This window comes from Daucus carota, chromosome 9 (assembly GCF_001625215.2).
Source record: "Daucus carota subsp. sativus chromosome 9, DH1 v3.0, whole genome shotgun sequence".
Classification (NCBI taxonomy): domain Eukaryota; kingdom Viridiplantae; phylum Streptophyta; class Magnoliopsida; order Apiales; family Apiaceae; genus Daucus; species Daucus carota.
The window spans coordinates 31,965,582-31,983,982 of record NC_030389.2 but is presented as its reverse complement, the minus strand read 5'-3'; the positions used below and the strand labels follow the sequence as shown (position 1 = coordinate 31,983,982).

General features: G+C 32.5%; 1 protein-coding gene and 1 pseudogene across 1 annotated transcript; one reads left to right on the top strand and one right to left on the bottom strand.

Annotated features, from left to right (window-relative positions):
- Window positions 1-5,676: 5,676 nt before the first annotated feature.
- LOC108202717 (pentatricopeptide repeat-containing protein At1g20300, mitochondrial-like) lies at window positions 5,677-7,389 on the bottom strand (annotated as a pseudogene).
- A 3,242-nt stretch (window positions 7,390-10,631) lies between these two features.
- LOC108202720 (non-specific lipid-transfer protein 1-like) lies at window positions 10,632-11,240 on the top strand. Its single transcript, XM_017371242.2, has 2 exons — window positions 10,632-11,023; window positions 11,116-11,240. The coding sequence occupies exons 1-2, from the start codon at window positions 10,635-10,637 to the stop codon at window positions 11,123-11,125; spliced, it is 399 nt and encodes a 132-aa protein (XP_017226731.1). The 5' UTR covers window positions 10,632-10,634; the 3' UTR covers window positions 11,126-11,240.
- The last annotated feature ends 7,161 nt before the right edge of the window (window positions 11,241-18,401 follow it).

Genomic DNA, 18,401 nt, shown 5'->3' with positions numbered 1-18,401 from the left:
CGCCGTTCCATCTGCGCACCATGGCGTTGAAAAGGGTAGGTAATGAGATAGGGGAAAAACAAGCCCCTGAAATAAAAATCATGTGAAGAAGTTCTTCGGATCTTAAAAGTCTATTCGGAACTTCCGAATACAGATTGATAAGATCTACCAGCGCGACCCTGCCAAATCCACGAAGAACATTAACACAAACACGATTCAACATAGAAAAGCAAATTATCCAGTTTATTAATTCCACTGCGGGTGGAACATTTAGTGACACCACAATCGGGACAGATTGCCCTCTATTGGGTCTATTTCTCGACCCACGACAATGTCCATGACGCCGGGCTGAAGAAACTCCTCCGCCGTTACCCATCGCAACATTAACATTTGACATATTAGATGAACGCGAATGAAGTTGGAAAGTAATTTGGCAGCGGCGGATCAAAAGAACAATGCACATATATAGACAGAGATTTAGGGCAGGGTGTTTTTACGGCGCCTTGAGCCTAAGATTTTAAAATTTTAATTATTTATTATGTATTCATTTTTAGTTTAATTTTTTAATTGCCCTATTTTGTGGAAAAGTGAAAGAAAAATAAAATTTGTTTAGCTTATTGAGTCATGTCTAAAAAATAATATTTACATACTTGTAAAACTATTTAATATAAAATGTGTGTAAATTGCTAGAAGATATGTAAATATGATATGTATTATTGTACTCATAAATGTATTATCTAACAATTTACACATTTTATTTAAAATTATTTTTTAAATATGTAAAAATTTTATTCTTAAGCATAACTTTATGAGTTAAACAAATTTTATTTTTCTTTCATATTCCCATTAAATAGAGCAATTAAACTATTCGGTTTGGCTAGTGTGTGCCCATGGGCACATGCTAAGCGCGGAAATTTTTGTATTTGGGAGATTTTGATTGGTGTGGTTGGTGTATTTGCAGGGGGGTCCACCATTATCATGAGATAGGAGCCAATCAAAATGATCCAAGTACAAAATTTTCCGCGCTTAGGATGTGCCCATGGGCACATCATAGAAAAATCGTAAACTATTAAATTAAAATTGAATATATAATAAATAATTAAAATTTTAAAATCTGAGGCTCAAGACATCATGAAAACACCCTCCCTTGTATCTATGTTTATATCTGTCCATTTTTCTTTTATTCTGTTGCTGCCAAATTACTTTCCAACTTCATTCGCATCCATCAAATATGTCAAATACTAATATTGTAGTGGGTTCAGAGGACTTTCTCATTCCAAGCGTCGTGGACATTCTCGTGGGTTAAGAAATATACCCGATAGAAGCAATTTGTCCCGACATTGATGTCACTCAATGTTCCACCCGAAGTGGAGTTAATAAACTAGTTAATTGGCTTCTCCATGTTGAACAATGTTTGTGTCGATGTTCTTCAAGGATTTGGCAAGTTTGCACAAGTGGATCTTATCTATTTGTATTCGGAAGGTCCGAATAGACTTTTAAGATCTGAAAAATTTCTCGATTGATTTTTATTTCAAAGACTTGTTTTTCCCTATCTCATTACCTAGCATTTTCAACACCATGGTGCGCAAATGAAACGGCGACATATATTATGGAACTGTGCGGACAATGACAATTGTAAGTTATGTGGTTCTAGATGTAGTAATTTATAGAAATTCTTTATTCATTGAGACACCTTTTCTTTGAGTATTATAAATTCAAGATGCTAAATTAACTATGTTTCCATTTATTCAAGCCTTCCTTGTGATTTTGTTGTCTTTTGAGAGATTTATATCTCTTTAAGTATAGACTGAAATGAATATCTTTATTATTGTTATGTTTTCATTTTCAATAAAAATAAGAATTTCAGCTTGTTTGCAAATTATATCTACGAAATAAAATTTTAATATTCTAGATGTAAAATTACAATTTAATTGAATTAAGTTCATTTTTTTGCTTATTTTAGTTTGGGTCAATGTTGTATAATTATTTTGTTGCAAACAATGATACCAAACATATTCTTCTGGCTACTCCATTGAGAATTACAATAATATTGTTTTCCTCATCAACTAAAATACTGGGTGTCAACTGCAATACGATCAGTTTAAAACTTTACTGTATATATGCTCATTGTATCTACTTTCACAAAGGCACCAATATAATATATTTCATTGCATCAAACATGCTAACCTTGAATTGCTAATAAAGAGAGCATCATGACCATTTAGACCTAGCGAAAAAAGGATATATTAGCCAACTCGATCAATTATCTTCTCCTACTTGTATATATCAAGCAGGCTTGTCAAGATGAATAATCTGGACACTCTTTCTCTTCTATAAAAAAAATGATCAACTACACTTTACAGACACTCTCCATGAATTACAAAACCCCAATTCCTAATATTAATAACACAAGTTCTCTGGCTTTGATAATGTATATAGAGATTTAGTAAAGAATTGTAACCCTTTCTAAGATTAATAGACCAATGACACACATCTTATAATAATGTGCTAGAATTAATATTATCATATATTCATCATCTTTTATGATAATTGTTGAATTTATATTTTAAGTAATCAAATGAATGCTAAATAAACTTTAAGACAAGAATCAAATTCTACAATTCTTTTAAAGTGCCGAACCTTAGCCAAGCTCCAACGTTCTTGATTGTTTATAATAACCAAGTTCATTATTTTCTTACTAAATAATATCAATCTATTTTAATAAGAGAAATAATATTTAATTTCTATATTTTACATAATTATTAATGTTTTTTTTGAATACATTGTGCTAATTTGAAATAACAAAAATCACAAATGACATGATACAAAAATAATATTCCTTGTTTTTAATTCTTTGAAATATTTTAACTACATTGAAAATAGAATCAAGAAATTACTATTATATTTGAATAAACCCTTTGATTATTCAGAAATAAAGTTTTTATTCTCTAAATGCAAGATTGCAATAGAAATTAAATTAAGTTTTTTTTACTTATTTTAGTTTGGGATTCAATACTTTGTGATTTTGTGGTTACAGAGAATGGTTGCTAGCCTAATGACGCACGTAGTGACAAACAAGATATATCTTTTTTTACATTAAATATTGTTTATATTTGTTAATAATTACTTATATAACTTGACCTTTGACAAACTAGATATATCTTTTGTTTACATATAGTATTGTATATATTTGATAATAATTATATGACTTGGCCATTTATCAAACCTAGATATTTTAGTTAAAAAAAAAATTCTAGCCCAACTAAAAGTCTGATAGCCAGTTCTAGACTTCTAGTATCCAGATTCATTCTACTTGAACTTTAATCACCTAAAGCATGCATGCAGATGGTATAACATATATATTACTTTATTTATGAGATCACGGAAAAACAAACAAACAAACCACATATTCCCATTTTTGTTTATTCCAAACCAATTGGGTACCAAATAATAACTCTGCTTATGCATGTACTAATAGGAGTGAAGTTTTGATTTTCATTAGGACAGAAACAAATCATGATGCAATTAGTATAAACACACAATGATTTAACTCTGAATTAACAAACTAAGGAAAACAAACAAGATAAATGAAGGAGCAAAAACATGTTACAATAGTAGCATGTTACGATAGTATTGTACTTACGTAATAGAAGAGGACCAGTGTCACGAGCTTCCAAGTCACAACCTTACGATAGCTTTCTTTCCATGCAATAACAAATACAATGTGTACTTTTATATTAACACTATGGTGCTGATAGCATGTTAGAACAAATATACTATACTAGTTCAGATAGCATATAAGAGTAGTGAAGTTGCAATATTTTTCTCTTGTGTGTTATACAAGCTCAATCTTCATCCCTATTTATGTGTATACAAGATGTAGGTTACATAAACTTGACGAGCCAAAAGTCATGGACTTGTAACTTGTAAGGACATGGACTTAAGTTACATGTAGTTGAAAGATCAAAGGGTAGAGCTTTGAACATTCTAGAGTCATCCCCTTGTATACATAATAATAAGTAGATTATAACCATACTAATCTGTTGGACTTAAGTTACATGTCGTATGATTTCACATATGGCTTATGTCTACATAGTACCTTAGTACCAATACTGATTTTCAACTAACTGAGCTCCTTCCTTGTCAAGTCAAGTCCATGTTTTCACTACTATATTTATAAGCACCTTAGTTCATAGGACATGACAATTAAATATAGTTCCCTCTATGCTGTACAATAAAACATGTTCTAAAGCAAATAAACCACTCAGTTATAGAGAGGAGATTAAAATAATTTTATTTTTATAAATATTTGTGTGATCCAAATGTGCAGACACTAAATTCTTTAGAAAGTTTTTTATGGGGTTTGAGCATGAACTAATTTGGGAAAAAACATATACTGGCTGCCAATATTTTATAAACAACAATATGATGACAAGGAATATATGAAATACAATTACTCTAATTTATTCCAGAACAAAGACGAACACATTTGGGATTTATCTATACACATTACTTGTGTTCTTGATGATTCTTGAACATGCACTTTATTTAGGACAAAGAGTATACAAGTTATCAGTTTTATTAATAAATTCTGAACATATTACTCACTTATGGGACAACAGTTGCTAAATATAATAATTGTATGTATAGATAGTATATGAAATCTGTTACCTTAGGCCTGAAGGTCGAGTGATGGCAGCACAGTTATCATCCAACAGATTAGTACATAGGCTTAACATCCCTGTGAATAAAAAGTGTTATTAGCTTTAGTAATGTGCAGATAAGGCATCCATCTTGCTGCACCAATAAAAATATGAAGTAATATTAAATTTTGTACAAAATGCCCCCTTGCAGTTCCAACACAATATACATTGATCAAATAAGCCAGGACCATTTCATTATCCCCTTCGCGCAGTAAACCAATTAGTGACACGAAATGTCTGTGCCTAGAAATCATTAGCATAAAAAATTTAAGGATCAACAAAGAAACTAAGAATCATTAGCTTCAAACTAAAAACCACCCAGGTTCAGTCATTCCATCACAGCATTACAAACAATTCTCTATTCAACACCAATCATTGGGTAACACTCAATTTTACCAAATAATTTCCAGAAACAATACATTACCTGCCAACCTAATCAAACAATCACATTAATATATATCTAAAGAATATAACCACTTACAATACTACCAAAAAAAATGAAAATGAAGAGCACGACAATACAGTATTACATGGGTTCTGTATGTTGATTCGATCATATTAAATATGTAAAGCATAAGAAGCAGATACATAAAGATTTTGCGATTGGAGCAACCCAAGCCAATTACCTGCAATATCAGAAAGGCGGGGGTTTATGTGTAGATATACAAGGTAACCGGCGGTTTTTGTGATAAAATTTGAAATAGGCGCCCATGCATATCTGGAGAGTAGACAAAAAGGGTAAAAACAAGGACAGAAGTGTCATTATATACTGAATGAATTTGCTCAACCTAACAGTCTTGTTCTCGTATAATAGAATTAAGATTATAGATCCAGATTGTAAACAAGTCAAATAAATTTGGGGTATTAATTGTTAAATTGAGCCCACAAGTTATAGACGGCTCATGGCATAGTTGACAGGTTTGCTTGCTTTATTTACGAATATACAAGCTCAAGTAACTCAAATATCCAAAAACAATTGTGGCAACTTCAGTAATGACCCCAAAAATTTGCTGGTGTATAAACTTAAGCTCATTAAGAAAACAAAGAGAATGAAACTGAAACTGCAAAGTTACAATGTAAATATTGCAGTAAAAATGAAACAACAATGTGAAAAAATTATAAAGGCCGAGCCACAAAACCTCTAATAACCATTTTCTCTACCAATTCTTCATGTTTCTTTATCTGTCCTGCTTTTCTCAGCTGCTGCAAAACCATTTCATACAATGCCTCACTAGGCTTCAAGCATTTTTCTTCCATCATTTCTCTGAAAAACTTGTAAGCATTATTCCAGTGTCCCATCCCACAATATAGGGATATCAGAATCCTGTAAGTATTCACATTAGGCTCAATCTCACCCTCGTCCATCTCTTCTTTAAGCTTGATAACCATGTCAGCAGACTTAGAATCAGCAAACATCCTCATCAGTATATTGTATGTCACTGTATTAGGCTTACACTTTATCTCTTTCATCCTCGCAAACAACCTGTGAGCAGAATTAACATCCCCTGCTTTCAAAATACACCTAAATATCGGGTTAAATGTAGAAGCATTTGCCTCACACCCTTTTCTGACCATTGTATTGATAATCTTAACAGCCTCATCCCGATTCTCATCCCTACAATGACTCTCTCTAAGAAAATTATAAGTAATAGTATCGGCAGCACAAGATAGCTTCCTCATCTGATTATACACCTGCAAAACCTTCTCTGTCCGTCCAGCCTTGACATGCACCCGCATCAAATTATTAAATGTAATAGAATTCGGCTGACATCCCACGTCAATCATCTCCGCAAACACATCATGAGCTCGCGTAATCTGCCCACACCGACACAACGCATCAATAACAATACTATAAGTATAAACATTCGGCTGAATCCCAACCTCCTTCATCTCACTAAACACCCTTTCCGCCTCTGAAATATTCCCCGCCCTGCACCACCCATTAACCAAACTAGTATACACCACAACATCCGCCTCAAACTTCCCCTTCAACCCATCAAAAAACTCTTGAGCCTCAACCGCCCTCCTCTTCTTACAAAGAAACGAAACAACATTAGTAAACGCAATCTTATCCGCCACACACCCATACTCCCCCATTCTATTAAACGCAAGAATCGCCTCACTAGCCAACCCCGCCCTCACATACCGCCTAATCAAAACCGAAAACGTCGAATTCGACACCTCAATTCCATTCTCCTTCATATCATCAATCAAACCCCACGCCACATCAAATGCGCGCACCTTTCCACAAAGGTCAATCATATCATTATAAGCATCACTACACTAATTTATCAGCCCAATTAAAGAACGCGAGAGTCTGGCTAAAGGGGATACCGTGGCGGGGGGACCCGCATTTGTGGATGACATGGCGAATGACGTTGGGAGAGAGAGAGATGGGAGAGATTTGGGAGAGATCGAAGGAGAGAGTGGGGAGAGAGAGATTGGAGGTGGGGTTGGGGTTGTTGCGGTGGTGGGTTTTGATTAGGGAGTGGAGTTGGTCTGAAATTAGGGTTTCGGATGGGGAGAGATGGAGGATGGGTTTGATTAATTCGGGTTCTTCGAGAGTTTGTAGGGCTGGAGAGGTGAGTGTGGAGAGAGGAGAGATGAGGTGGGAGGGGAGACGTAGGCATTGCTTTGACTTGATTATCATGGCCGCCATGGTAGTAGGGGGAGGAAGCTAGCAACCAAAATGGATACCAAAAATAGTGTTCGGATTGGAGCAAGGTTTATGGTATAAAACTTTTGTAATATTTTGTTTTCAAAAAACTTTTGTAATATTTTTTTTTGTTACGAGGAACATAATTATGAATATAAGTAAGTACTTTTTGGATATTGAGACAATATAATATTTAATATAACTAAAAAGATCTCGTTAAGATTTTGTAAGAGTAAAATTCTATGAAAAAAAAATTTAAGAATAAAAAAAGAATATCTAGAAAAAATAAATACATCGTTTATAAATAGTCTAAAGATAAAAAGGGGAAAATGACCGGTTTGGTTCGTGAACAGATACCGGTTTTGAAATGAAGAATCAGTTTAGCAAAAAATTCAAGAATAAAAAAGAATCTAGAATACATCATTCATAAATAGTCTAAAGATAAAAGGAGGAAAATGGCATGTTTGGTTCGTGAACTGATACCGGTTTTGAAATAAAGAATCAGTTCACCATCTTATTAGGTTAAGGAGTGTATTATATTGAGAATTTAAAAGATTTTTATTCATTTATGAAATCGGAGAGTATTCAACTCGGATTTCATAAAATGTATCATAATTGTGGGATATTCCCTTAAGATTTAAATTACACATAAAAATTGGTGGTATTCAATTAGAATTTCAAATTATATTTTAAAATTTGATGGCATTCAATTAATATTATTTAAAATCCACTAAAATTTGATTCAAATGTTAATGTATTTTTTCGGAATTTCCAAAATGATGGATTTTGTAAGATTGTTCATTGTATTTTAAGCACTATGCTTAAATCATAAAGATTCTCATCAACTCTGCAATATTTTATCTATAATCCGCATGTCAGGTTTTTCTTGTGCATAAATATACAGGTTTCCATGTCAGGTTTTGATGATAGATTGGTAAATGGAGGAAGCATATTGGAATTGATTGGTAAAGAGAGGAGGAATGGAAAGAGTCCCGAAGAAGTTGAAAAGATTTATACTCGAGGCATTTGAAGTTGCTAGTATGCTCAAGGCATTTGAAGTTGCTAGTTTCTCATCTTTTTGCTATTACTGTTCATGTTTGGTTGGATTTGTTAAGTACTTTGACTTGTATGAAAGAATAGTTTATTGGGATGTTTAATATCTAAAAAGTATATTTTCAATTTCTTTCCGTTTATAATGTTGTCTTTCATGAATTAAATGTGGCTCCACAGTACTAGTAGGTGGGGTCCACACGTGGGTCCCACTTTTTTTTGAAATCAGAAACTCTAACGTGACATAAAATTTTAGTTGCAATAGGGTAGTTAGATGTTGCAGTAGCATGGTTGTTGTAACATAAAAACCCTTGTTGCAGTAGGTGACTATAATGTTGCAGTAGAGGCCTAGGGCAACATGAAAAAATGCAACTTAAATATTATGTTGCAATAGCCCTTTTTCGGGCTATGGCAACATATTTTGGGGTTTTGGCATCATTTTTTGTATGTTGTTGTAGGCCATATATGGCGTAGTGAATCCATTAAAATATTTTACTATATAAAATTTATTAAAATGCCGGTTGAATACACGCCTTAAATATTATTTATGTGTTTGATGGTGTTGTAATGACTTTATTTAATTTTAAACATTATTATGTTATTAATTATTTTATCTTATTTTATTATATAGAAGTTTATAAATATTTTTTATTATTAACATTTATTTGTATATATATATAAATATTCGTACCATTTTTTCATACTATTTTTTTATGAGCATTTATATTTGAGCAAAAATACATATATATGAGTTGAGATCTTTGAAGACTAAATATTTTGGAGACTTTGAAGACCACATCCAACACTATTGGATCAAAACATAAATAGACGGTTGATTAGAAATACAGATGGATAAGTGTTTTCATTTTTAAAAATGTAAAATAACTACCTGCAGTATGTGATAAACATTAAACAAGGACCGTATTTTGAATCTTATACTACTACATATCAATATCCCACTTTCTACTCCAATCTGAAGAAATTAATTGTTCTTCAATTTCTCCCCTTAATCAAATCAAAGGGATTGCGGGATAAATTCAGTATCAAAAAACAAGTGCAGAATAGTGATAATGGGCATTCGTGCTTTGTCCCCTAGATCATTGTTGTATGTCAACAAAAAGATAAACAGCTTTACAACGACAAACTAATTGCTTCTCATGTACCACCATATGCAAAACTTTCACTAACTACAAGTCAAAAATATGCAAAACAAAACAAGACGTGCAGAACAATTGAACCAAACATGCAGATGGACAATATGAGAAACAGGGGAACAAAATATGAGGAACAGGAGAACAATTAGCGGTTATGGATAATGGTATATGTTTACTATACAGAAGGATTAAGCTATACAGAAAGAAAGGTGTAGTTATGTAGATATTATTTTAATTATAAATTATAAATTATAAATTAAGTTTATAACAGTCGTTGGATTATAACTGAATTAATGATCTGGATGCTGGTCTCCAAGTCTCCAAAGTTATGTGGTCTCCACGGAACCTAAGCCTATATATATAAAGTGTTTTTTCATAAACATTAAATGATATTGTTATAAATTTAGAAACTTCAATTTTCAACGTGTTTGCCGACGAGAACACAATTTGTTAGTACACCTGATGTGGTGAATGGGGATGCATGCCTCACCATTCTTATGTCTGACTGTATATATGGTTACTTGTTAGGCTTCATGTGAGAAACTACATATTTGCTTCTCAAAAGATGTGACATGACATGAGGCTGGCGGTTCCATCTGGTATGTTCATTCCTTCAGTTTTCTGGGATTCATCTGCTTGCGTAATTTCTTCTACTTTGCCTAATTCATTTAACGTATAGCTCCCAGAGGCATGTTTTTTTTTTTTTTTTTACAGAACCCAGAGGCATGTTAAATCAGTTAAACATGCATGAAATAGTAATTTACTTGTAATGTGATACATCATACAGCCAAATTTGACATCCTAACTGTTAGTTAAACCTAATTTATTAAGTGCATGTTTGGTCACAGGCACTTCTAGCTTTCTGTGATAAAAAGTCGGTATCTACTTTTTTTCACCCGTGTGTAAAAAAACATAAGCATTTATAAGGAGTTGAGAATTCTTTTGTTCCAAACAGTTTAATCACTTATAAGTCTTAATTTAATTCTCAATTCTAGTCCACTTTTTTACTTTAAGCAAGAATCACTTTTTTTAACCATCCTATAAATACTTGCATGGTCTATCTCTAACATCATCCTCAACATCTTTACATATATGGTAAGAATAATGGCAAAGGTTGCATACTTAGCAGTGGTATTGGTTGTGGTGGTGGCTCGTATGCTGGTGGAGCCGGGTGAAGCTCTAACATGTGGTGCACCCGAGGAACAGAGAACAGGAGCTGTCTGCAATGTTTATACCAGAGGTGATCAACCAGAGCCATCTGGTGAGTGCTGCAATGCGTATAGAGCACTACGTGCAACAGCCAAGACACGAGCAGAAAGGAGGCAATTGTGTTCTTGCGTCCAGGAAGCAACTTCACAAAGCAGATATAATCGTGGTGCTACTGCTAATCCTGCTGCTCGTATTCCAAGATTTGATTCTCTATCAGAAAAATGTGGACTTCCTTCTCTGTTCTCTGCTGATCCTGAATTCGATTGCAAAACGTAAGTGTCTCTGATCTGATCTTTAAAAGCTAGCCACAATAATACAGTAGTCGATATGCTCTCATGGATTTTAATTTTGCTTTCTTATGCAGAGTAAATTGATGTCACTTCCTTTCATGAAAGCAGTTGGAGGACAAACAATAATGCTATAACTACTTGTATTTCTGCGCTATTAATAAATAAGAGATCATTATATGTACGCGGGTGTTACAACACAAAGAAAGAGTACTCAACCAAACTATTCAAATAGCTACATGAATAAAATATATATACACACATTGCTACATTTCTCTGTGCTCGACAGTATTACTATCATAAACTCTAACTAAATAACTGTGAACTAATGCTGTGTATATATACAATGTGGAAGATTCTGTTATTCTTAGCTGAAGCCTAATTAACTCTGCAAAGCTGTCACACGAGATGGAGCTAATTGAGCTCTAGTGTCTTCTAGAGCCTTGGTATAGTTTGCAGATTCATATATTGAATCAACGAGATGGAATTTCTCCAAGCCCTTATATATAATCAATTTATATGATTAAAATTCATAATTTGTAGTATTTAGACCCCCAAAACTCATAATTTCGTAGTGTTTTGTCTTTAAAATTTTTTTAGTAAAATTTCGCCCCCCGGAAAATATTTTTGGTTCCGTCCCTGTTTGTGTGTCAACACTTTTGATGATCATTTGTTGCGATCAGTGACCATTATTTCTTTTACTTGGTTCATTTTCTAGATTGTCAGCAGGCATGGCGATTCGCCAACAAACTTGAGACAAGATTAATGTGTTTGCGGTTTGCATAAGGTTATATAGCTTAAGTTCTTAATTGAACAAAATTTAACTTAATATGCAATGCAGAGGTAAGATAATTTCCAAAATGACAATCATATTTTTATCCGTGAGCTTAAATTTTTGATGAAATTAAAAGATCATTCAATTTTGTAAACTTTCCCGAAAAATTTTAAAATTATACATTAAAAATATAATCAAACATCAATATACACCTTTTGGAATTTTCATAAAATCCACATCTCCTAAATCTCATAATATACCCTCAATTAATCTGATAAGATCCACACGTATTGATCTCCAGCTATCCAATCGCATTGATTTCCATCCGGCAGGTGTATTATGTACTTTTGGATAATTATGTTTAAATATAGATAATATAAAAAGTATGATATATAATTTCCTCCATTATCTTAAGGAAAAAAAATATAAAAAATTAAATGTTTTTTTTTGAGAAATCATATCATTACTTTTTACTGAAATAAAATATTGTAAGTCATGTATGCTTTGCCAAAGCAGCAAAGGCATGCAAAGCGAAATGTTACTGATCAAGCTCATGCATAAATCCTTACTGCAAATTTCCTAGTCTTGTCTGAAGTATAATATATTAATACACAGATATGGGACTGCGAGAATGGTGTTCATGGCATTGCTCGTCATCTATAGATTTTGTAGGTGACAAATTGACACCCTTAAGGAGATTTGCTACATTTCTATGTGCTTGACAGCATTACGATCATAAAAAGGCCTAATGTTTGAGGACTCTTATAAAATGTTATATAACTTTTAAAACTACGCGTTACTCATAACGTCTAAGGACTCTTATAAAGTGTTGTATAACTCTTAAAACTAGGCGTTACTCTTTGCCTATGGTGAACGGAGTGGTGCTTTGGTGTTAGAACAAGACATCCACCAACAAATGCTATCACTACTGATGTTCTCTTCAATACATATATGTGCCCATATCAATCCTCAGGATTCAGCCTTGTGCAGTGAGGCTAGAGCTCTTTGCGTCTCAACACTTATGATCTTTTGTCGCGATCAATGACCATTATTTTTTTTACTTGACTCATTTCCTAGATTGCCAGCAGTCATGGCGATCGCCAACAAACTTGAGACAAGATTAATGTGTTTGCATAAGTGAGTATGCAGTTGCTCTTCTAAGTTTGATGCAGAGGTTGGTAAGATAATTTCCAAAAATGAAAAAAAATAAAAAAATATCTATGAGCTTAAGTTTTTGATGAAATTAAAAGATGATTCAATTTTTTAAACTTTTGCGATTTTTTTAAAATTTTACATTAAAAATATAATCAGATTCTAATATACAATATTTGGAATTATGATTATATATATATATATATAGGGAAGTGCTCAAATACAAACTAAGTTAGTGTACAAACTACAAACTCAATATAAGCCCTTGGATGAATCTAATCCAATGGCCCCGCAGGGGCAACCACACACCAGTTAATATACACCCTGTCACACATGATTCGCAGATTCCCCTTCGTTTTTAATTTGAATTTTCCCGTTAATCGGTGAACTTTTTTTGAAATCCGACTTCACTGTATTTTTGTTCATCTCGCAACGATCAATTTCCATACCATATGTGCTATATTTCGATTTGATTTAGAGACTTTTTAATTTTAGTTTGTAGTTTGTACGCTAAGATGGTTTGTACCAGAGTAGGACCATATATATATATATATATAGTGTTAAGTTCTATGGAGTACATAAAAACATTGGAGTATTGGAGTACTCCAATACTCCAATTTCTTTTGTACTCCATAGAGCTTGACTATATATATATATATATATATATATATATATGTATATATATATATGTATATATATATGCATGTATATATATATATGTATGTATATATATATATATATGTATGTATATATATATGTATGTATATATATATATATGTATTTATATATGTATATATATATATATATATATATATATATATATATATATCCTCTAAATTTGATAAGATCCGCTCCAGTTGATTTTCACCTTAATTGTTATTTGAACAAGTCAATGCATTATGTGCTTTTAAACAATTATGTTCAATAATAAATAATATAAGAAGTATGATATATAAGTTCCTCCATTATCTTACGAAAAAAGTTATAAAAATTTAAATCAACTTGATAAGTAAAACTTAAATCAATTCCGATAAGTGTTTTCTAAGAAACCATAGCATTACTTTTTGTTGACATATATAATACCGGAAGTCATGTATGCTTTGCCACAGCAGCAAGTGCATGCAAAGCGAAATGTTGGTGATCAAGCTCATGCATAAATCGTTATTGCAGATTTCCTAGTTTAGTCTGAACTCTGAAGTTTAATATATTAATACACAGATATGAGATTGTGAGAATGGTGTTCATGGTTGCTCATCATCTGTTGATTTTGTAGGTGACAAATTGATGCCTTGAGGAGATTTGCTACATTTCTCATTATATACCATTATATTGTCAGTACCCATGCCCATCCAAAACACAATGTCACCTCATATCATTCCCTTTAGATTTCCCATCTCTGAAGGGATACTTCAATCAAGATTGTCTAGTGAGCCAATTAGAGAGTTGTTACATAGACTCAGAACTTGAAGTTCAGATAATTGGGAAATATATTCTGGGAAATTTACCAGTAATGTTGTTGTCATGGAAATCAAGATATTCATGATTTGTCAGATTTGTTAGGCCCTCAGGCAGCTTGCCAGAAAGCTTATTTTCCCCTAGTGCAAGGATACCTGTTAGTGTGGAAAATGACACAGGATGAGAGATCTACATAATAAAGTAAGCCAAGAGAATTAAAAACTGGAAACAGACTTTGGAATGAGCCCAAATTTGTTTCCAGAAAGCATTAGTACCTTAAGTTTCTTAGCTTGACCTATATTTCCTGGCAACTCCCCATCGAAATCGTTTCTTCAGAGAGCCAATAATGATAAGTTTAAAGATTTGAATAGACAAGAAGGAATTGAACCAGTAAGGTTGTTATCTGACAGTAGTAAACTTCCAACATCCATCTCAGCAAGCCATTGCGGAAATCGCTTCCTGTGAGCTGATTGTGACTCAGGTCGAGAATATCAAGATTCTTAATTGTGGAAATTCATTCTGGAATGTCTCCTTCAATTTTGCAAGATCTTAGAGACATTTGAGGAAGCATACACTTTGGATTTATATTAACATTGTTTTTCCAAATCATCTTATTTCTTCGAATGTATATATTCTTCAAACTCTCTATCTCAGATAGCCAGGAGGGTATTTCTCCAGAAAGCATATTATCTTCAAGCATAAGTGTATCAAACTTGCTCATGTTTCGTAAAGATCATGGGATTACACCTGAGAAACTGTTTTTGCTCAATGCCAAAGTGGAAATGTTTAACAAGCTTCCAATCTCACTTGGTATCTGCATCCGTAAATTATTATCCCTCAAATCCAAGCTTTCTAACCCCGTCAAATTCAGAATTGAATCAGGAATTGGTCCCGAAAATTTATTCTGGTTGATAGAAAGTTGCTGCAACTTTGTGAGATTCCCAATCCGTACTGGAATATTTCCATCAAGAAAATTCTTATCCAACTTCAATGTCCTCAAATCTGCAAGCTTTCCAACTTCGCGACTTAAATCACCCTTTAACGAATTTCCACTTAAATCAAGAACCTGCAGAAACCTTAAGTTGAATAGTTCTGCAGGAATGGAGCCATTAAATTTGTTTCTACTCATGTCAAGGTGAACTAATCTAGTAAGATTAGCCAACTTTTCTCCTGAAATGTCCCCTCCTATACCATTAAAGGAGATATTAAGGATCATCAAGGATCTGATGCTGTAAATGTGGTCAAACATTCTTGGATTTGCCACACCATTGAAGTCCAAATAAGGCCCGCTGATGCTGTCCAGGTGCAGAGCTATTATCTCACTCGAATTTGAACTGCAAACAACTCGTTTCCAATCACAGCAATCACAACTCGTTTTCAAACTTAGTGGATTGGCCATTATTTTTTTTACTTAATTTTGTGAAGTGGAGTTGGGTATTACTGAAGATAAGCACATGTTTCTCCAAACTCCAGAGTGCATAAAAATGGAAAGGCTGAGTAATTTTATCATATTAGCCATGTGTATAATTTCAAACTTTTTTTTTGAATGTAGAATTATTGGTCATCTTGAACTTATATTATTTATTAAAGCGCACCCATACCACATTGGAAGATGCTCTCTATTGACACTTTTGAGGCATCTAAAGAAACAAGATAAAGATAAGTAAATTTCAAGAATCAAGATGCCACAAAATTAAGATAGAGTGTGATTTCTTAAGTCTTAAGTGCTTTTAGTCACAAATTTGTCATACATTCGACTGGGTTGGTTAATAATTAGCACACACGAAATTGTGCCATGGTTTTGAACAACAGTGAATAAACGAGTTTACAATATCTAAATTATATACATTAAGGAGGGACTTAACTGGTTGAATTATGTACATTATCATTATAATACGCCTAAACAATGCATTCATATTTGATATAAAATTTTGTTTACTTCTTAAATAACCCTCGTTGTTTTTGTGTAACACATCGCCAATACTTTTTAAGACAAAAACGCTTCAAAAAAATTTGAAAATATGATAAGTAATTTCCTCCATTATCTTAAAATAAAGATTAAAAAAACTAAAATCAACTCCTAAGCGTGTTTTTAAGAGATCGTATGATATGAATTACACTCCATTTCATCAATTTTATAACGATATATAATATCTAAAGTCATGTATACAGTATACTCATGCAAAGCGAAATGTTAGAAAACACAGTTATACATCATGCTCATGCATAATTCGTTAGTGAAGATTTCCAGAATAGAGTCTGAAGTACGATATATTAGCCCTAAGTACCCTACAAGAGGAGAAGTTGAGAAATTATATAGTCCGTGTGATTGCTATTTGCTCTGTCCATGTAATTGAGAAATTAACAGTTTTGTATGTGTTGACCAAAGCCGATACCAAAACCGAGCAAAATCTTAGGCAGACTGATCGATTGAATTATCAGCTTTCTGAGGAATATTTCCAAGAATGAGGTCACTCACCAACCTAAAATTGAAATACATTATCAATAGCGATATTTCTAAGTCAATTATCTACTACCAATTTAACCTGTGTGTTTTTCCTAATAGTGCACATTGTAGAAATTTTTTGAAAATTAATTAAGACAAACAAGTCTTTTTCTTTCGAAATAAAGATGAAAAAAACTCATGTATTGTTACCTTAAACTACCTATAAATCCTAATGGTATTTCTTAAACTAGGAATGTTGATTGATATTCTGTTCTTTTTTAGTATAATGGAAAATCAAAACAAATTGCTACTCCAATATTTATATTAAAATATAAATAATATGAAAAATATGATATATAATTTCCTCCATTATCTTACAAAGATAAAAACAAATTATCATGCAACTGTTTTTCGAGAATCACAGCATTAATCCTTTTTAAGATATATTCCTTTTTTAAGATATATAATATCATAAGTCATGTATACTTTGTCAATGCAGCATGCAGAACGAATGTTATTGTTCTTGCTCATGCATAATTAGTTCTTGTAAATTTCTTAGTTTATTCTCAAGTAGAGATGAGATTATGAGAATCATGTAGGTGTTCATGGTCGCTTATCATCTATCGATTTTGTAAGTTGACAAATTGACACTAAGGATCAACCTTTCTTCTGAAATGTCCCCTTTTTTACCATATAGGAGATACTATTAATTAAGAATCATCGAGAACCTAATGCTGTAGATGTGGCCAGAGATTCTTCGATTTGCCACACTATTGAATTTTAAATAAGGCCTGATGATGTTGTTAAGGTCGATTACTGTTAAGATATACCAAATTATGTTTTCAAACTTTTTTCCCATCATAGAAATATATGGTTTATGTGCATATATACCAGATTTTATTATCAATATGGGTGAAACAATCATATACGATTTGACAAAAAAATAGAGTAAATCACACTTTGCACCTGTAACTTTGGGGTGTTTTGCGATTTGATCTCATTGTTTAAAATTTTACACGTTGCACTCATAAGTTTTTAATCTGTAACGTTTTGCACCCACTTAACATTTTCCATCCAAATTACTGTTAAGTCTAACAGAAAGGAGGGGTAGTTTGGGAAAGAACATGCATAAGTGAGGGATATGTGTATTATTCAAAAAATGAGATTTAATTAAAGATTAGTAAAACCAGGCGCGACTCAGATAACGCTGCTTTAAGATGTTTAGCTCACTAGGGTTTTTTTGTCTCCTTTTTTATAGATAAACCCTGTATCTCCACATTTGTGTGCGCTCGTTGTCAATTCTTACACCAATAAATTTCAATAATTCTCGAATATCATGTGAGTGTAAATTATAGGATCGTTAGCTAAATTTTATTTGTTTTTATATTTTATTGGTTAATATTTCAAATTTTCAAAAACCATTATATGATAAAATAGACTTTAAACATTTAATAAATTTGTTTGGTTTTATATATTTTGGTTAAATATATGTATTTAATAGATTTTAAATATAGGGATATGTAAGAATAAATATA

Coding starts and splice junctions, on each gene's coding strand:
- LOC108202720 (XM_017371242.2), top strand. CDS start 10,635: ATGGTAAGAATAATGGCAAAGGTTGCATACTTAGCAGTGGTATTGGTT.